Below are 15,718 nucleotides of genomic sequence, written 5' to 3'. Positions count from 1 at the left end.
ATAACCTTTCAAAGAGCTGGCATAGCTTTGGGGAACTCTATCAGCTCCTGGGTGATGGCTCCCAGGTGTAATTTATTTAGTGAGCTCAGCAGGCACTGGCTGCCTGGCTGTGGAGATCCTCACGCTCAGCTTCTCTGCATGTTTGTACCAGCTTTGGGGAACAGTTTTGAAGCACCATAGTTGCACTGGTACACCTGGGGTCCATTTACAGCTGGGTATTTGAGCATTTCCTGCTTATTAGTAATTCTCAACATTGCTTAAAATGACAGACAAATTCCTGTCCCCAAGCTACCCAGCAAGCTTTTAGGACAGACTTGTTTTCATTTGAGTAATTTAAATTTGTTCACAGCAATGAATGTCAGTATCAGCACAATTCTGCTGCGTGTTTATTGAAGTCACAGAGGAAACTAAGACCTTGTGAGTAGCTGATTTCTGTTTGGCCTACAAGAGGTCATGACTCTGGAGTAGATATTGTTTGTCAGGGACTGCACTTACACACGGGAACACACAACTTTAATGAGGATGGCAGAGGCTGGGGATGTGCCTCATGGGATTCCTTTCTTTTGGAGTCCCTTTCTTCCAGTATCTTTCATCCTGCCCCACAAACAAGGATGTAGGTTTGCAAGTCAAAGGAGAATAATTTTGTACTTCAATAGTGCTGGCTTCTGTGAAATGTAACTCACAGCGTGTGGTCATGCTTTGCATTGAACTGGTTAGGATTATTTAGAATTGTGTGTCTTTTTATTTTTAACAGGTCTGAAAAGAGTGGATAACTTAAAATGACACTTTATTTTGCACTGCTGTGGGTAGGCTGCCAAAAAAGAGGAACAGTTTGAGTTCTGAACTATTTTATTGTCAAACACTACTTTCAAAGTTATTTTTAGCAAGGTACTTGATTCAGAACTTATTAACTTGCACTTTCTGTTGTAATTGGGTTTTACCTGTTATCACATTTGCTCCAGTGGTGACTCTGCTGATAGATTTTAAGGAGGAAAAAGGGAAGGAAACATTTCAGCTCCTTGAAGGAGCTTTTAATCTACCTTGCTATTATTTGCTTTTGATCTAATTCTATCTGTGTAATGATTGTGTAAAACTTAGATTATTTCATAATGTTTAGTACCTAATTTTAGCTGACACTTAGCCCTTACCACTGACTTCAGATAATACCCCTGCATGTTTAATGCATTTCTATATAAAATTCTTACTAAGTTGTTAATCCTGTATTATAAACCCCTTTCTCAGTAGCACATAATATTAATTAGTAGAATATGTATTGCACTAACCCTCAATGCTATACTCAAACTACTGATAGAACTCACAGCAGCAAGGTACAAGGGCCTGTGATGTTCTTCAGAACCCTGATACATTTACCAGATCTGCTCAGATTGAATTACCTGAAAGGTTCTATCTGCAAAAGCATTTGTGCTTGCAATTTTTGTCACACTATCCCAGCAGTAGTTTCTAATCATACTGTTCAGCAAGTACCATTGAACAGAAGTATATATAGTAAGCGCGATTCAACTAAATTTACTCTTTTTAAAAAAAAAATCTCTAAGTAGATTAGTTGGAAAGAACTCTGTATGTATTGTGTATTTCTCGGTGCTAAAACCTTTTAGCAGCAAAAGCTATTGCTTCTGTCTTTTGGGTGAGACAAAGTTTCAAGAAAATAGGCTGAGCTGTGCTATATCCTCGGTCTTTTGAATTCTTGTACTTGAATCATGAAAGGCAGATCTTAACTGCTTTAATGCTCTGTTAGAATGAAGGTAATTTGAACAGGCCTAATTTTTGTCTCAGTCAGAAAAGACAATAGTTCGAATAGACATGAAGTTAATGAAATAAATTGTATTAATTTGTAGTGTTTCTGCTGTGGTCTTTGATAGAATCAGAGACTTCATTTCAAGGGTACTTTTAGCTTTTTCTATACTGCCATCTTGCTTTAGCGTACATCCACTCCATCGCTGTGTTAGGGCACCAGCCCTAACAGTGAGCCTCTACATCTGGAGTTCAGTGATGCAAAAAAAGTTAGGAATACAGGAGCTATTTATCTGAAGAGAAAACCAGTACTTTTCTCATATGGATGCTGTTTGGCACGGCCTCGTTACCAGTGTGAGGAAAGTGTAACCTTGTTTCTTTAACTTGATGTTACCCCAGAAAACTCCATAGCTCCTGGAGGTCAAAAGTGCCCTTAGATTGTGTTACAGAAAGCAGGGTGGTCGAGGTGGGGGTGAGGGTGGCTGTAGGAGGGGCAGGCTCAGCTCCAGCTGTACTTTTTCATCCCTATCCTCCCTCTTACTCAAAGCAGGGCCAGCTCTGGGCTCAGACCGGGTTGCTCTGGGCTTTACCCAGTTACAGCCTGGGAACTGCCCAGGGCTGGAGACTCTACACAAGCTCTCTGGGCACACTGCTCCACAGCTGTGCTGCTGTCCTTAAAGGTCAAAACGTTTTCTGCAGACCAAATCTGAACCCCTGCAGTAGCAGCAGGAGCCTGTTGTGTTTCATTGTCCCTCCACGCTCTGTTGTGCAGAGCCTGGCTCCATCTTCTCAGGGGGCTGCTGCCAGGTCCCTCCAAAGTTGTTTCTTCTCCCGGTTCTACAGGAGCCGTTCTCCCGGCTGTGCCTCCCAGGGCAGGTGTTCCAGGCCTGCCCATCCTGGTGTCCCTCTGCTGAATTTGTCCCTATTCCTTGGGTGCTTCATAGACTACATAATTTATTTTTCCCCCTGAAATTGTTCTACATTTTTAACATCCCACAGACACATGCACTTCTCTGTAATTTCCTTTGGAGGCTTCACCTTGGTGTGTGGGATTCAACAACCCAGTATGTTCACTGTAAGGGCTCTGCTAAACTGGCTTTTGAAAAAAAAAAAAAAAACATTTAACATTTACTGCGTTTTCTGTAGTACAGTGGAGTTGCTTGGTTGCACTGTTGGTCTTCTGTGACATCCTTTTGGCCAAAATTTGGATGAACCGAAACATGGAAAGGGTGTTTTATAGCACAAAAGCCATGGAGACACATTTGGGAAGTGCAGACTAAAGTCATCAAATTCAGACTTTTGCTATTTAATCTGCAGTGTCCAAACAACTCCTCTGAGGCATCTTGTGGTGGTAAAGATGCTGCTTTCTAAAGCATCTTTAGAAAGATGCTTTCTAAACTGGTTTTGTTTTGTTCTTCCCCATGGACCATAAATTCCAGCCTAATGAAAGGGTGGCAGAAAGTTATTTTCTAGCAATGGGATTTGTCCTAAAACAAGATCTGAGGCCTGCTTGGTTCCACTGCATTGTGTGATGGTGGCTCCTGTCCTCACCCCAAGGGAGGGCCCTGGGTCCAAGGGAAGCTCCCACTGCACTGAAGTCTCTGACAGCTCCTGCTGCATGGGGTGGGATTGGGGCAGGTGTTGCCTGGGAGTGAGCTGTCCTGAGCTCTGCCCTCCTGATCTGTGATGTGCTGGAAAATCTCTACAAGGAGCTGTGCTCTCTTTTGAGCAGCTCTGTGGGTGCTGCTCCTCTGAAAGTCCAAAAATGACTTCCCTGGGCTGGGATATATGTGAGCTGAAGCCACAGAATATGCAAAGTGAATTTCGGTTCATTCTGGGGAGGGGAAACATGACCATAAGTGTATCTTAGTTCCAAGCATTACATTCTGTACTTTCTATGTCTGCCCTTTATGTGACAGCACCCTTCCAGACAAAGGAGGCAGCAGGAATATTGCAGCAGGAGCTGACCTTTAGCTGTACAGGCACAGGAATGCACAGCTCCATCACAGTGCTTGTATAGTCAATCTTTCACTCTGGAGGTAAGTACCTAGCCAACCCCTATTACTGCTTGCTGCTTAGAACAAAGGTCTGGACATTAAAGAGCTATTTGAGTTTCTGAGATTTATTGCCAAAGAGAGGGCACAGCTAGGAGCAAGGAAAAGGCAGAGCAGTTTTAGTGGGGAAATGCCAAGGCTGCGAAGGTGGTTTTTTGGATGAGGTCAAGTGGAAAAGCTGTGCTTGTGTCAAATTCCCGTAGCAGTGGATGGCAGCACCTCGGGACAGTTAACGGAGTCACGGACATTGCCAGTGGATTGTTTATTCCTGTTCTGTTGTTTGGCTCTACGGTGGTTGTTTTGCAACTTGCTTGGGCCTGTTTAATTTTGTGTTATTTTTTATCTCCTTGAAATGAATGTTTTGAATCAATGTGTTTTAGCACCAAGCCTGACACTAAATGCTGAAACAGTTAAAGATGACCTTCCTTGCTATCAGCTCTGCTCTGTATGTTCAATGCATACATGAATTGACTTAAAAATCATCAGCATGTTACATTATATGAAAAATAATAGTTGATTTTTTTCTGCCAGTTATGCAGTGAGTGCCCCAAAGGTGGATGTGCTTATGCAGTTTTGCTTGTTGGTTATTGTGCCAGCTGTGGGTGAAATGTAGATCTCTGGACACCTTGGGCTGTGTTCTTTTGAACAGTGCATTTGGAGCTGCATTCTGGACAGTGTGTCCAGGCATTACCTCTGGAGCTTGAAATCTCCTCCTGAGATGCTCTTGCAGCATCCAAGTGGACACATCAGTGGTCTTGCTAAGAGCTGAAGGGGTTCATCTCTCTGAAGGTCAGAGATACACATTTCAATGGCAATACTTTACCCACTGTGCTCAGTCAAGGAAAACTACCACACTGGATGTATTGGTGTCTGCTGTTGTGGGTTAGACCCATACACATGAGGGCCAACCTGGCAGAGATGTGGTTATAAAAATGAGCGAGAGGCTGATCACAGGTGCTTTGAAAAATAAAGATGATTTCAATAAAGATAGAAAATAATACAAAAACAAAATAACAAAGCTGAGCACAGCACAGAGACAAACCTCTTGCTGCTACAGCACCTCTAAATGTGAGAAGCGAAAACCGTGGAGTTCCTTTGTTCTCTCTCTTTTGTACCTAAGGGCTTAGGTGGGCTTTTTGGCCCTTGGCCCAATGGGAAAAACAACATCCTTTGAGTAACATTTCCAGGGTCCAGTCTACATTTCTGGGCTGGCTCCGAGCCAATTGCAAAGAGAAATCCACAGAACTTTCCAGCTAACTTCTTAACATGTCAAAAGATCAAGTGAGACCCTTTCCCTTATTGAAAGCACCTGCTAAAGGTGTAGGGATTGCATTCCTACATGCTGTGAGACTTCCTATCCAGGGACTTGGGCACAGGTTGCAGGAGAGAGCTTTTCCTAGTCTTCCTGAATCTTGCTTTGCTTTCACCATATCTGCTTGTGAGTTTTTTTAATAGCTGGTGAAAGGAATTATGGCTGTGGGCTGCCACTAGCACTAAGATTAAGGTAAGCGTCTCATGATGGCTCTTGGACAGGAACCTCAGACAGCACTTGGAGGTTGCATTTCCAAAAGTTCATAACACTTGCATTTGGGAATAAACTTTTATGTGTTGTTGGGAAGGCAGAAAAAGTGGTTGGTTTCTGTTGGTTTTATTTACTTCTTATCAAGTTGCATAGCATCATCCTTTGAAACTTTTAAGGAGTAAAAAGTTAGTAAGAATTTAGTAAGGATAAGTTAGTCACAGAAAGTAGGAAACTGTAAAAACCAGAAATTGTGACCAAATGGAGGGCACTCTTTGCCTAAATGTCCTGATTTGGGAGTGTCTGTCCTGGCAGGAATCAGTAGGTACAGAAATCTGACATTTTCATGAGTTGGTAGCTTCTTTGATGTCAACTGAAGAAGTGTTGGTGACCTTAAACTGACACTTAATTGTTTCTCTGAGAGTTGCACAAAATAATCAAGCAACAGATACTGTTTGCTCTTCCTGAGAGCTTTTGTTTGTTTCAGTAATAGATGAGACACATTACAAAATTTGACAGTTTCATTGAATTGAACTATTTACTCTTGGCTTCAGTAAAAAGATGTTTCGGAAAACAGGACGTAGTATAGCACTAGTACAGGGTACTTGTGCCAAAATAGAGTTTCTCTGTTATATACTTAAAATTGAAAATGTTAATCTTAACTGCCTTTATAATTCACAGAGAATTTTTATTCTTTAATAAGAACACATCTCATAAAATCATTAATGTTCAAAAAGGGTTTTGCTAGAGTTCCCAACTTTCTATGATGTTCTTATTAACATTTTATTCCTTAAAATTCTTTACCAAGTGATTTTTGCTAAAAAATGTGATCATGATGCACTCTAGTCTATAGAGAAGCAGAAGCCTTGCAGTTGGTAGCAGTACTGCTCTTGCTTATGATCTTCCTGGTACAATTCTGCAAAAAGCGAATTACATCAAACAAGCCAAGGCTCTCATGCAGAGAGGCACAGGATCTGTGGCATCTTTTGTATAATCTGTCCATGATAGATCCTCCCAACTACATAACAGAAATATCCACCTTCTATTTCCACATGCTGTATCTTCTCTGCCCAACAGATATTTTGGGTTTTTTTCTGGAATGGATTTACCCCTAGCCCTTCATTGTTCCATAAACAGTTTACCTGAACTTTTAAGAAGTAAATTGAGAGTTGTTTTAATAAATGCCTCTTTGTTCACTTCCCCAGAACTAGCCTGGGTTTCACCCAGATAAACTTGTCTTGTATGTAATTTTTCTGAAGAGCCCGAAGATGCAAAAACTGTGCAACTGTTAAACAACTCAGTGAAAATTGATAATGCTCACATTACAGAGATGGAACAAAAATTACTTTGTGCTAGTCAAGAATACCCAGAGGCTTTTCTTTGTGCTGACGTTTTGTTACCCAATGCTCGTATTACAGAAGACTTCCCACACTGTGATCAATAAGTGCTCCAAAAAGGGTATTCTTGGGTTTTAGGTGTCCAGGTAATGAGCAGAGTGTGAGCAGATCTGTAAAGCAAACTGATGGATAAGAATACCTGAGCCCTGGCCAGCTGCCAAGATTGGATTTAATTAATGTTGTTCTGCAAAACCTGCAGCATGGAAGGGAAAGAGGCTGTATTTAAACCAACAAGGAAGAAGCTGAGTTCCTTGACTGCTGGCAGGTTCCCTGCACAAAGGTGTAAGCAAGGCCTTCCAAAGACTAAGAAGACAGGAGGAAGGTGATTTGTCATCAGATTTATGGAGAGTAGGGAAGTGGGCAGGGGGTTTTTGAGCTGTAAAAGGACAGATTTTAAGGAGCTTTAATGAGTGTGGTGTTCTGGTGTTCTCTTGCATCAGGCCTATGAGACACAGCTTGCACAAACTGATAAGTCTTCTCCATGTGCAAATCTAGGGGATGCAGCTTTTAGGTATTTCCAACAAACTTGGGAGACTACTGGAAGTGCAATGACAGTTATTTAGGTATGCAAAGTAAATCTACAAAGTTTTTAATAAGAACCTGATAGACCCTTTTAGAGTCCTGCCTGGGCCTTTCCCCACATTACTTATCAATGTTGCCAATGATCTAATTCTTGCTTTCACAATTTCAGATTTTATTTCAAAGTCAGGAGAGAATGATATCTAATATTTATGTTGTTAGCATGTGTGCACTATTGACTCTGCAACATTTTAGACTTGTGTTCAAACATGATTTTAGATTTTTTTAAAAATTCCTTCAGTATCAAGGTAGCTTTTGCTTAATGCTTTAAATATTATTTTGGAACAGCCTTCCCTGAATGGAGACACTGGATTTGATGCTGCAGAAAAGATACAGACAACAACAGGAAGATAATAACTATAAAGATAATGAACAAATTTTAATTACACTTGGTATTTTACTTCTTAGCAGTCTGGTACTCCTCAGGAACAAATGGTGAAACTGGCAGCAGCATGGTGCACCCGCAGCAGAGACTTCAAACTGCAAACTATTCACAAGAGTCATTACTGAATGCTGATGGCCTTTCCCATAGAAAAAGAAAGCTTGCAATGGTTTTTGCACCTGCAAGGAGTTCCTTAGCAACACCACCGAGGAAACTGTATGCCAGGATTTTCTTTTCAGAGTTCTTTTTGTTGAATATAGCAGCAGTTGTAAAACAAAGGTCAAGAGCAACTCAAGCTCTTCAAAGCAATGTTGTGTATTTCATTTAGTCAGAGAAGTGTTTGTGTTGTAGTTCTCTGCCCAAAGGATAAATATTGGGTTACAGTGTCATCCAACAGACAACGGTGGTTTAGTTAACCATGAACAGAGCTGAATCTAAAATGTCACTTTTTACTGGGGGGAAAATTCCTGTTAGTGTTTAACACAGTTATGCCCTGTGAAGGAACCAGGAGTCCCTGCTGCCTCCTGCCTGCCCTGGCAGCAGGGCACAGCCAGGGCCTTTCTGTGCAGCACGGGACAGGGGAGCACAGTGCGTTACCTGGTTGTAGGAACAAACCAACAACCCAACTAAAAAAAAGAAGAAAGGCGTGGTTTTTTTTTTTTTTTTTTTTTTTTTTTTTTTTTTTTTTTTTTTTTGTTTTTGTTTTTGTTTTGTTTTGTCTGAGAAGGTGTATGTGGTCACTGTCTCACTGTGCACAGACCTCAGGTGAGTCCCTGCTTTGTGCCTTTTCATCAACAACTTCAGGGAAAATACTTATTTCAGCTACATCTTTCACAGGTACTGTATCACAGGTACTTGCTGGGCTTGTCCTTACTGGATTTGCCACCCTGGGAAGGGGAGAGGTCAGAGTTTATCTGTGTTTTATGGGTGGGGGAATTGACGTGAAGGGCTAAGACCCTTTTCAGCCCCCTGGGCTGGGATTGCAGAGTTACTGGGGAAGATGGGGCACACTCTTGGCCCCTCCAAACTTCTGCTTTTGTCATGCAGAACAAGAATGTTTTTGTCTTTTACCGGGACTGACAAGGTAGGCTAAAAATTCTTAAGGAGCCTAATAAATGCATGCAGTTGTAGTAAGAGTTTTTGCTCTCTACCCAGCATACTAAATAATCCCTAGTTCTGCAACCCAGTCTAAAAGTGGCATTTTACCATTTCTGTTCAATTTTATGTGCTAGACAAGGGACAAAGACTATCACTTGTATTTTTTTTCCCATGTGTTCTGACTTGGTGAAGACATTTTGTACTTGGATTGTTGGATGTTGACCTTTTTCCCACCAGCTACTTGGAAAAATACACGTTCTGCATGGTTTTAACATGTAAGCAGTCTTCTAAAAAAAATCAGCAGTCATCAGAATTAATTCTCTCTCTCAGCTACGTGTTTATTAATCTAAATGATGGGTTTAGCTGGAATTTTATACCAAACAAACTAACGTGCTTAAGGCAACCTTCTGTTTCCTTCATTACAAAAGCTCTTGACAAGTGTTAGCACCATTTCCCTCCTCTCAGAAATATTTCCGAGTAATTTGCCAAAGAAAATTAGCTGAGAATAAGGGAAATTTTCAGTGGAAATCTTTCCACAGCTAATAGAAAAAAATGAAACGCTATTCCACTAAAATAATTTTCTTTTCTTTTAGATGATGTGACCCCTGGTGTCATGAATGGCCTCTGGCAGTCACGCCCGGTCCCTCTGGCAGAAGGGATATGCCGGACCATATCGGGCATGAATGCAGCTCGTGTGATGGTCACTCAGCAAACTTTAATGGAGCGCTTAGTGAACAATTATCCAGGTAACTTATTCATTCTCCCTCCTTTAAAAAGTGGCTGTATCATCACGCTTGAGTTACTGATGTTGGACAAGGGATCAGTGAATGTTCACAAGCAAAGCTGGCAAGGAGTACAAGTTAACAGGCAACTGGCAGAATACATGCATGTGCACACTTCTCATCAATCTGTGAGTGCCACTACACTGACCTGAATGCAATCCTTTCCACAGATTTTAATAAATCTTTCAGAAAAAGAGGGAACTGACTGTATTAGTGTGTTGAGAGTATGCCCCTTCTAGAGGGTGGGAAAGCATAGAAGTGGTATTTAGGTGCTAGATATGGAGCAGGATAAAACAGACTGTTAGATCACAGAGACTCTAAGTCCTCCTTTAAGGGACAGGAATACAGCTGCAAAGGGACTGGGTAGGAGTCTACATCTGGTGTTTGCTATCTAAAAATATAACCAGCCTCAAACTCAGGTTTGTTGGTCATGTTCTAGCCCTCTCCTTCCTGAAAGCAAATTACTTACACTAAGAGATCTTTAGTTCTTCACTTCTAGCTCAATTGGTTGGAGCATGGTGCAAATAATGCCAAGGTTGTGCATTTGCTTCCCATATGGACCATTCACTTAAGAGTTGGACTTGATGATTCCTGTGGTCCCTTCCAACCCAGAATATTCTGTGATTCTGATGAGGTGGCAGCCACTTCCCTTAAATGTTTTCTATACATCTGAAAAATATCCCATTTCCCTTAGGTGTGCATTATCAAAGCGTTATCGTGTTTGAGACTTTGTACAGGCCCATTCTGGCCCTCTCAGGAGGCTGCTTTGTTTGATACTGAGCTGCTTCTTTTGTGTCCTCTTAACCTGACAGCTCTGTGAGTGTTATAGGCTGATCTGGTAGGCATTTCAACCAGTGGGAAAAATATTAATGCAACCCCACAAAGTGGCACAGAACCGTGACAGGAATGTATTGCAGTCAATAAGTGCATTGAGATAACCACAAGGTAGAATTTGTAGGTCAGCCAGAAGTAGCAAAGTTTGTAGGGTCTCAAAGGTATTTCTTGCTGTGTTTTCACCTTGCTGGAAGTTTTTAATTTTGTGGGCAGGAGTCAGCTGTGACTAGACAAAGGACTCTGATTCTGTGACACCTGATGGAAAACAGTAGCTGAGACCAGTCTCAGTGAGGTAATAAAATTGACATCTGACCAAACTACACCAGAAACTTCACAGTGATGAAAGCCCCCATTAAATAACATGCCAGGAGGGAAACACTTTGAATAAGACGTTGTTTGGTTCTTACCTGGCAGAAGGTCTCTCTCAGGAGTAACATATCCTGACAGACACAAAGACAACAGCCTTGCTCCCTCACATGCTGCTGCAGTGACAACCAGAGACACAGTTGGCCTTTACCTAAGTGCTTTGAGTATTTCATTTTCAGTTGATTCCAGGGCTGTTGTATGAGAGGGATCTTTTGGCCAGAATCCATCTCATTTGAAAACTTATTTCTGATTTGAAGTATCTTTCTCCTTGTTGTAGGGATTGCAGTGCCCTCCCACAATACATTATATAATATCCTTGGCACTCTAATTAAGGAAAGAAAAATCTATCATACAGGAGAAGGATATTTCATTATGACTCCTAACAAATACTTTATCACAAATGATGCCAGAGAAGACAGCAGAAGGATCTTGTTGGAGGACAGTTGTTGCTGTTCATCACCTTCCATCACTTACCTCGTAAACATTAAGCCCTATGCAGACCTAGTGAAAGAAAGCATTCCTACAGCATCCTGTTACAGATCCTGCCATTGTTCCCCTGACCAAAATACGCTCTGTGAACAAAAACATTGGCAGGTAATGAGCCATGAATCTAATGGAGAGGGAAAGAGAGGCTGCAGTGAATTGAAGCCTTCAACTCGAACTCAAGGCATCTCTACATCTGCTGAGAACCATTCCTGGGACGCCATCAAATCCTTGACATCTGTGAAAGCAAAGCTGAAAAGCAAAATGTTTGGCCTTGGCCTTTTCTGGAGAAGTGGTTCTACAAAAGAGAAACACAAGAAGGAGTACTCCACTTTTTCAGCCCAGTTTCCTCCCCAGGAGTGGCCACTCAGGGATGAAGATGACTTAGACAATATTCCACGTCATATTGAACATGAAATCAACAAGCATATTAACCCTGCTCTTACAGTGGATAATTTGATTAAACACACAATATTAATGCAGAAGTTTGAGGAGCAGAAAAAATGTATCAGCAAAGAGAAAAAATACATCAGTAATGGTACCTTGGCTGAAGTGCCAACAGTCAGGCAAAACCATCTTTCAAAGGATTGTGTTCAAAAGGCACCAAGTAAAAGAGCAAAACACACCAGGAAAACCAAATCAAAGAAAGAAAAGCAGATTAGCAGGAGCAGCAGGAAATCTCACATACAGAAGCTAACATGCCAAAATGTGAAACCAGAAGAGAACTTTCCACTGCCCATCAAAAACCAAGAGCCTCTTGACGCAACAGTGGAATCCCATGTGATATATAAGAAGCAGATTAAGAATCCTTTTCAGGGTCTGCCATGGAGACCTCGCAGCTTTCACACAAGAGGGCACCAAGGTGCTGTCACCAGTCAGCTGAAGTGCCGGACTCAAAAGCCAGGAAGGGCTTCCCAAAGGCCACAGCCCTTGGTCTCCTCAGGACATGCTGGCTGTGAAACTGAACGGCTGGATGCAGAAAGGGAGGCTGACAAAACTAAGCAAAACCACCTACCCCATGCTAATAGGTCTGGCCTTCAATTAGAGAAAGACAGTTTAAGTGAAAATGGTAGTTATCCACAAGGCAGTGATCTGCAAACGGATAACAGAAGTAAATACTTCCTGGAGAGTAAAATTTCTGAAGGAAATGTCTGTAAAAGAACAGTTAAAAAAAAAAACCCTTGCTCCTACATTGAAGATAATGGTGTGTGCAAAGAAGATGCAAAATTTCCATTCTACCTGAAAGATGAGCATTGCAGATGCAAAGCTGACACAGTATGTGAGCTGTTAGATCGAACAGCCAGTGAATTTCAAAACATCCATCTTTCAAATTACACAGCCAGTGCAAATCTGGCCCCAAAAAATGGTGTGAAATACAGATCAAAGACTGATAAACAGAATGAACTTATATTTAACTATGACTGTGCCAGCTATCCTGGATCAATGGAGCTGGAAAGTGCAGGATTTACTGATAACCTCCATCTCCTGTACCGAAAGGGACGCGATGGTGACACCTGTAACTGGTTACATCTGGATGAGGATTCTGAATCCCTGCCCCCTGGCCCTGCCTGTTCAGACACACGAGACTGGAATGCAGCTGGGTCCCCAAAGGCCTGTAAGGTCAGTCCTTGCCCTGCCCAGCACCACACAACTGTAAATAAATGTGATTCTGGAGAGCACAGGGGAAGTCCCAGTCTCGCAGAATCAACAGAAGGCTCAAAAGAGCATCCAAAACCAGACTGCACAGAAGAAAGTTGGTTGTGCAGCCAGGTTCTTCTGAAAGGTCACAGAAAGGATGAAGAAACTGGCCCCAGTGAATGTGGGAAGGGCTCGGCTGTGGCAGATCTCTGCCAGGCTGCCCAGGCTGATTCTGGTGCTGGCACTTTGCAGAACTTCACCCAGGAGGTGGATGAAGGAGGAGCACACTGTGCTTTGGGCTCACGGATCAGAGAAGTGAGAAACCTTCTAGGAAAGAAAGAGCTGTTTTTAAAGAATACAGGTCCTGTGATCCCAGAACAGAAACTCTCAGAAGGGACAGAAAACTGCAGCATTACAGGAGACAGTGGAATTGACTCCCCAAGGTAAGAAAACAAGTTAGATGCTTTATCTTCAAATTGACTGTCAGATTTAGGCAGAAAAGTTGCAGTAAATCACAAACCGCTTCCTCAACAAGAAAATGCTTATTTTGTTTTTTAAATTTCAGTGTTATGATACAGAAACACTCAAACTATATAGTTTTGCTAAGTCTTTTTACATGAACATTCTCCCTAAATTGCTGCTGTCTGTATTTTGCATTTGTTTTCATGAAACAAGAGAACAGTACGAGCTCTGTCCTGCAGGTAGAGATGACCAAGGAGAGAAATGTTAAGAGACATAGTGTTTGATAAACCCAATGTTAAACACAGGGTTTGAGAAGCTCCTGTCAGCAGGTAGGTTCAGCTCACACAGATCTCCCCACATGACATTAGATATTGTCACAGATTCTCCAGTTGTACATGAATAGAGATCCAGTAGAAATTTAAAGCAGAAAATAGCATTTGCCTTGCCCACAACAGACAGAATGTGTACATCACCTGAGTTTTTACAGTGTAGGTTTTGCCTGTAATTACACCTGAAAACCCCTTAATGTAAAATAAATTGGTATGAAACAATCTTTTACACAGTTGTACATGGAGACCTCCAAAACTTAACTAAATGAGCAAGAACCTATGTTAAAAATCACACCTTTTTTTTTTTTTTTTTTTTTTTTACAGCAACACATATTCTAAATATCTTAAATGAGTGGTATTTAACTGTAATTAAACCATTGGAGTCCTCATTAGATTTGTACTGTCACCTTGAGAAGCCAGCATATGAAGGAACAAACCACAATCCACAGGTTCTAAGGGAATCCTGCTAATTGTTAATCTTTCCCTTGAGCAGCTCTTGGCTGTGCAATCTTCCAAGCATATTTCCTGTGTATTACTTGGACATGAAGACTTGAAATCTTTAGCAAAATGTATTTCAGAGGGTCATTTTGACTGTTTGTACTGATGCCATCTGTGGCACTAAAAGCTAAGCCAACTCAGTTCATTTTTGGAATGTGAAGTCTGACTTCTAATAATTATATTATTTTAGGTGGACGGAAAAGAAGATGAAGCTTCCTGCCAAATTCTAAAAGTATAAATAACAGTGCAAAAAGGAGGATAAGTGAAAGGACACTTGCAACAAAATTCCTTCCTTCAGCTAACTCTGGTCATGAATATTTGATTATTTTTTAACGAGCTTGGTAAACTTTCCCCTTGTGCCAAGGTAACCATACTGTAAATGCAGCTGGACACATCAGTGAGGCAGTTTCTAAATCAAAGCTAGTTAGTTAAAACTTTTGACAATAGTGTTTGGAGAAATAATAATGTGCATTTTGTTTGCACTCATCAAATAATTTTTGATTCAAATCATTGCACTCATCAAATTATTTTTCGTGTGTCCCCGTGATAATAAAAGTGAGAACTGGCGTTCTGCCTTCAGACCACACCCCTGACCTGCAGAGGGTTTGTGTTGCTCTAACAGGAACTGCAGCTGGACAGGGCTGTTCTACATTGTAACTCTGGGAACTGTTTCCTATTAGTGCCACAGAAATGAGCACACGCTTCACCTTCCCTGCTAGAAAACAAGGCAAATGAACTAGACACGCACCTGGTTACTACAAAAATTCCTTCAATCCCAAGGTTCTCTGACTGTGTCCTGCAGCATTCTCAGCGATGCTCTGTCTACTTGGTGTGTTTGTATCTGTCAAGCAGGGCTTAGTCTTTGCAAATGAAAAGGAGCTGGTGGCAGGAGCCAACAGGCACGGCCAGTGCCATTGCCTTGGGAGAGGCCCTGCTCTGACCTCGACCTTCCCCTTCCCTAAGGAACCGACATCCCGGCAGCTCTCAGCATTGCTTTACTTCCTAAGGCTAATTTTGCCTTCTTCCTCTCGATTTACCCCCTCTACAAACAAGATTGGGCCGAGCTCATGCTGCAAATCACCACAGGCTCGTGGGTTTTAAATCTTAAGTAATTTGGTCGCACTGCCCTTTCCTACTTTAGACTTTTCACTACTTAACACTTCTCTGCGGTAGCCATGGAGGCTGAAGTAATCAGCTTGTAGAGCTACGGGAGATTTGCTGTGGGGAAGGCGCCCTGGCGACAGCAGCGGTTAGGGCCCTGCCGGGGGCGGCGGGACCGGCCCAGCCCTCATGGCGGACCCGTCATGGCGGCCGCCCTCTCACGGCGTGCGGCGCGCGTGGGGTGCGCCGGGATTTGCAGTCCTCACGTTATCCTCCGGGGCACGCCGGGAGTTGTGGTCCCACGCCGACGGCCGCAGGCGATTGGCTGTTGGATGTCGTGGCCCCGCCCCCTAGCTGCCGGATCCGCCGTCCATTGGCCGCCGGGAGCCTCGGCCGCTCGGAGCGTGACGCGCGGCGGGCGCGCGGCTGGTGCGGAGCGCGGCG

The 15,718-nt window shown here is 42.4% G+C and overlaps 1 protein-coding gene across 3 annotated transcripts; it reads left to right on the top strand.

Moving 5' to 3' along the window:
• Nucleotides 1–3,755: 3,755 nt before the first annotated feature.
• Nucleotides 3,756–15,051, top strand: STOX1 (storkhead box 1). Of its 3 annotated transcripts, none has more exons than XM_083865999.1 (5): nt 3,756–3,791; nt 8,521–8,585; nt 9,375–9,527; nt 11,041–13,327; nt 14,364–15,051. In XM_083865999.1, the coding sequence occupies exons 3-5, from the start codon at nt 9,395–9,397 to the stop codon at nt 14,401–14,403; spliced, it is 2,460 nt and encodes an 819-aa protein (XP_083722125.1). In that variant the 5' UTR covers nt 3,756–3,791; nt 8,521–8,585; nt 9,375–9,394; the 3' UTR covers nt 14,404–15,051. The 3 variants fall into 3 exon arrangements, with proteins under 3 accessions (XP_083722125.1, XP_083722124.1, XP_083722123.1); XM_083865998.1 differs by lacking the exons at nt 3,756–3,791; nt 8,521–8,585 and adding an exon at nt 7,863–8,448 and having other exon boundaries at nt 11,041–12,866; nt 13,137–13,327; nt 14,364–15,049; XM_083865997.1 differs by lacking the exons at nt 3,756–3,791; nt 8,521–8,585 and adding an exon at nt 7,864–8,448 and having other exon boundaries at nt 14,364–15,049.
• The last annotated feature ends 667 nt before the right edge of the window (nt 15,052–15,718 follow it).

Source organism: Zosterops lateralis (genome assembly GCF_965231275.1).
Source record: "Zosterops lateralis genome assembly, chromosome: 8".
NCBI classification, from domain to species: Eukaryota; Metazoa; Chordata; class Aves; order Passeriformes; family Zosteropidae; genus Zosterops; species Zosterops lateralis.
Note: the sequence above shows the minus strand (reverse complement) of the source record. Positions and strands in the feature narration are given on the sequence as shown.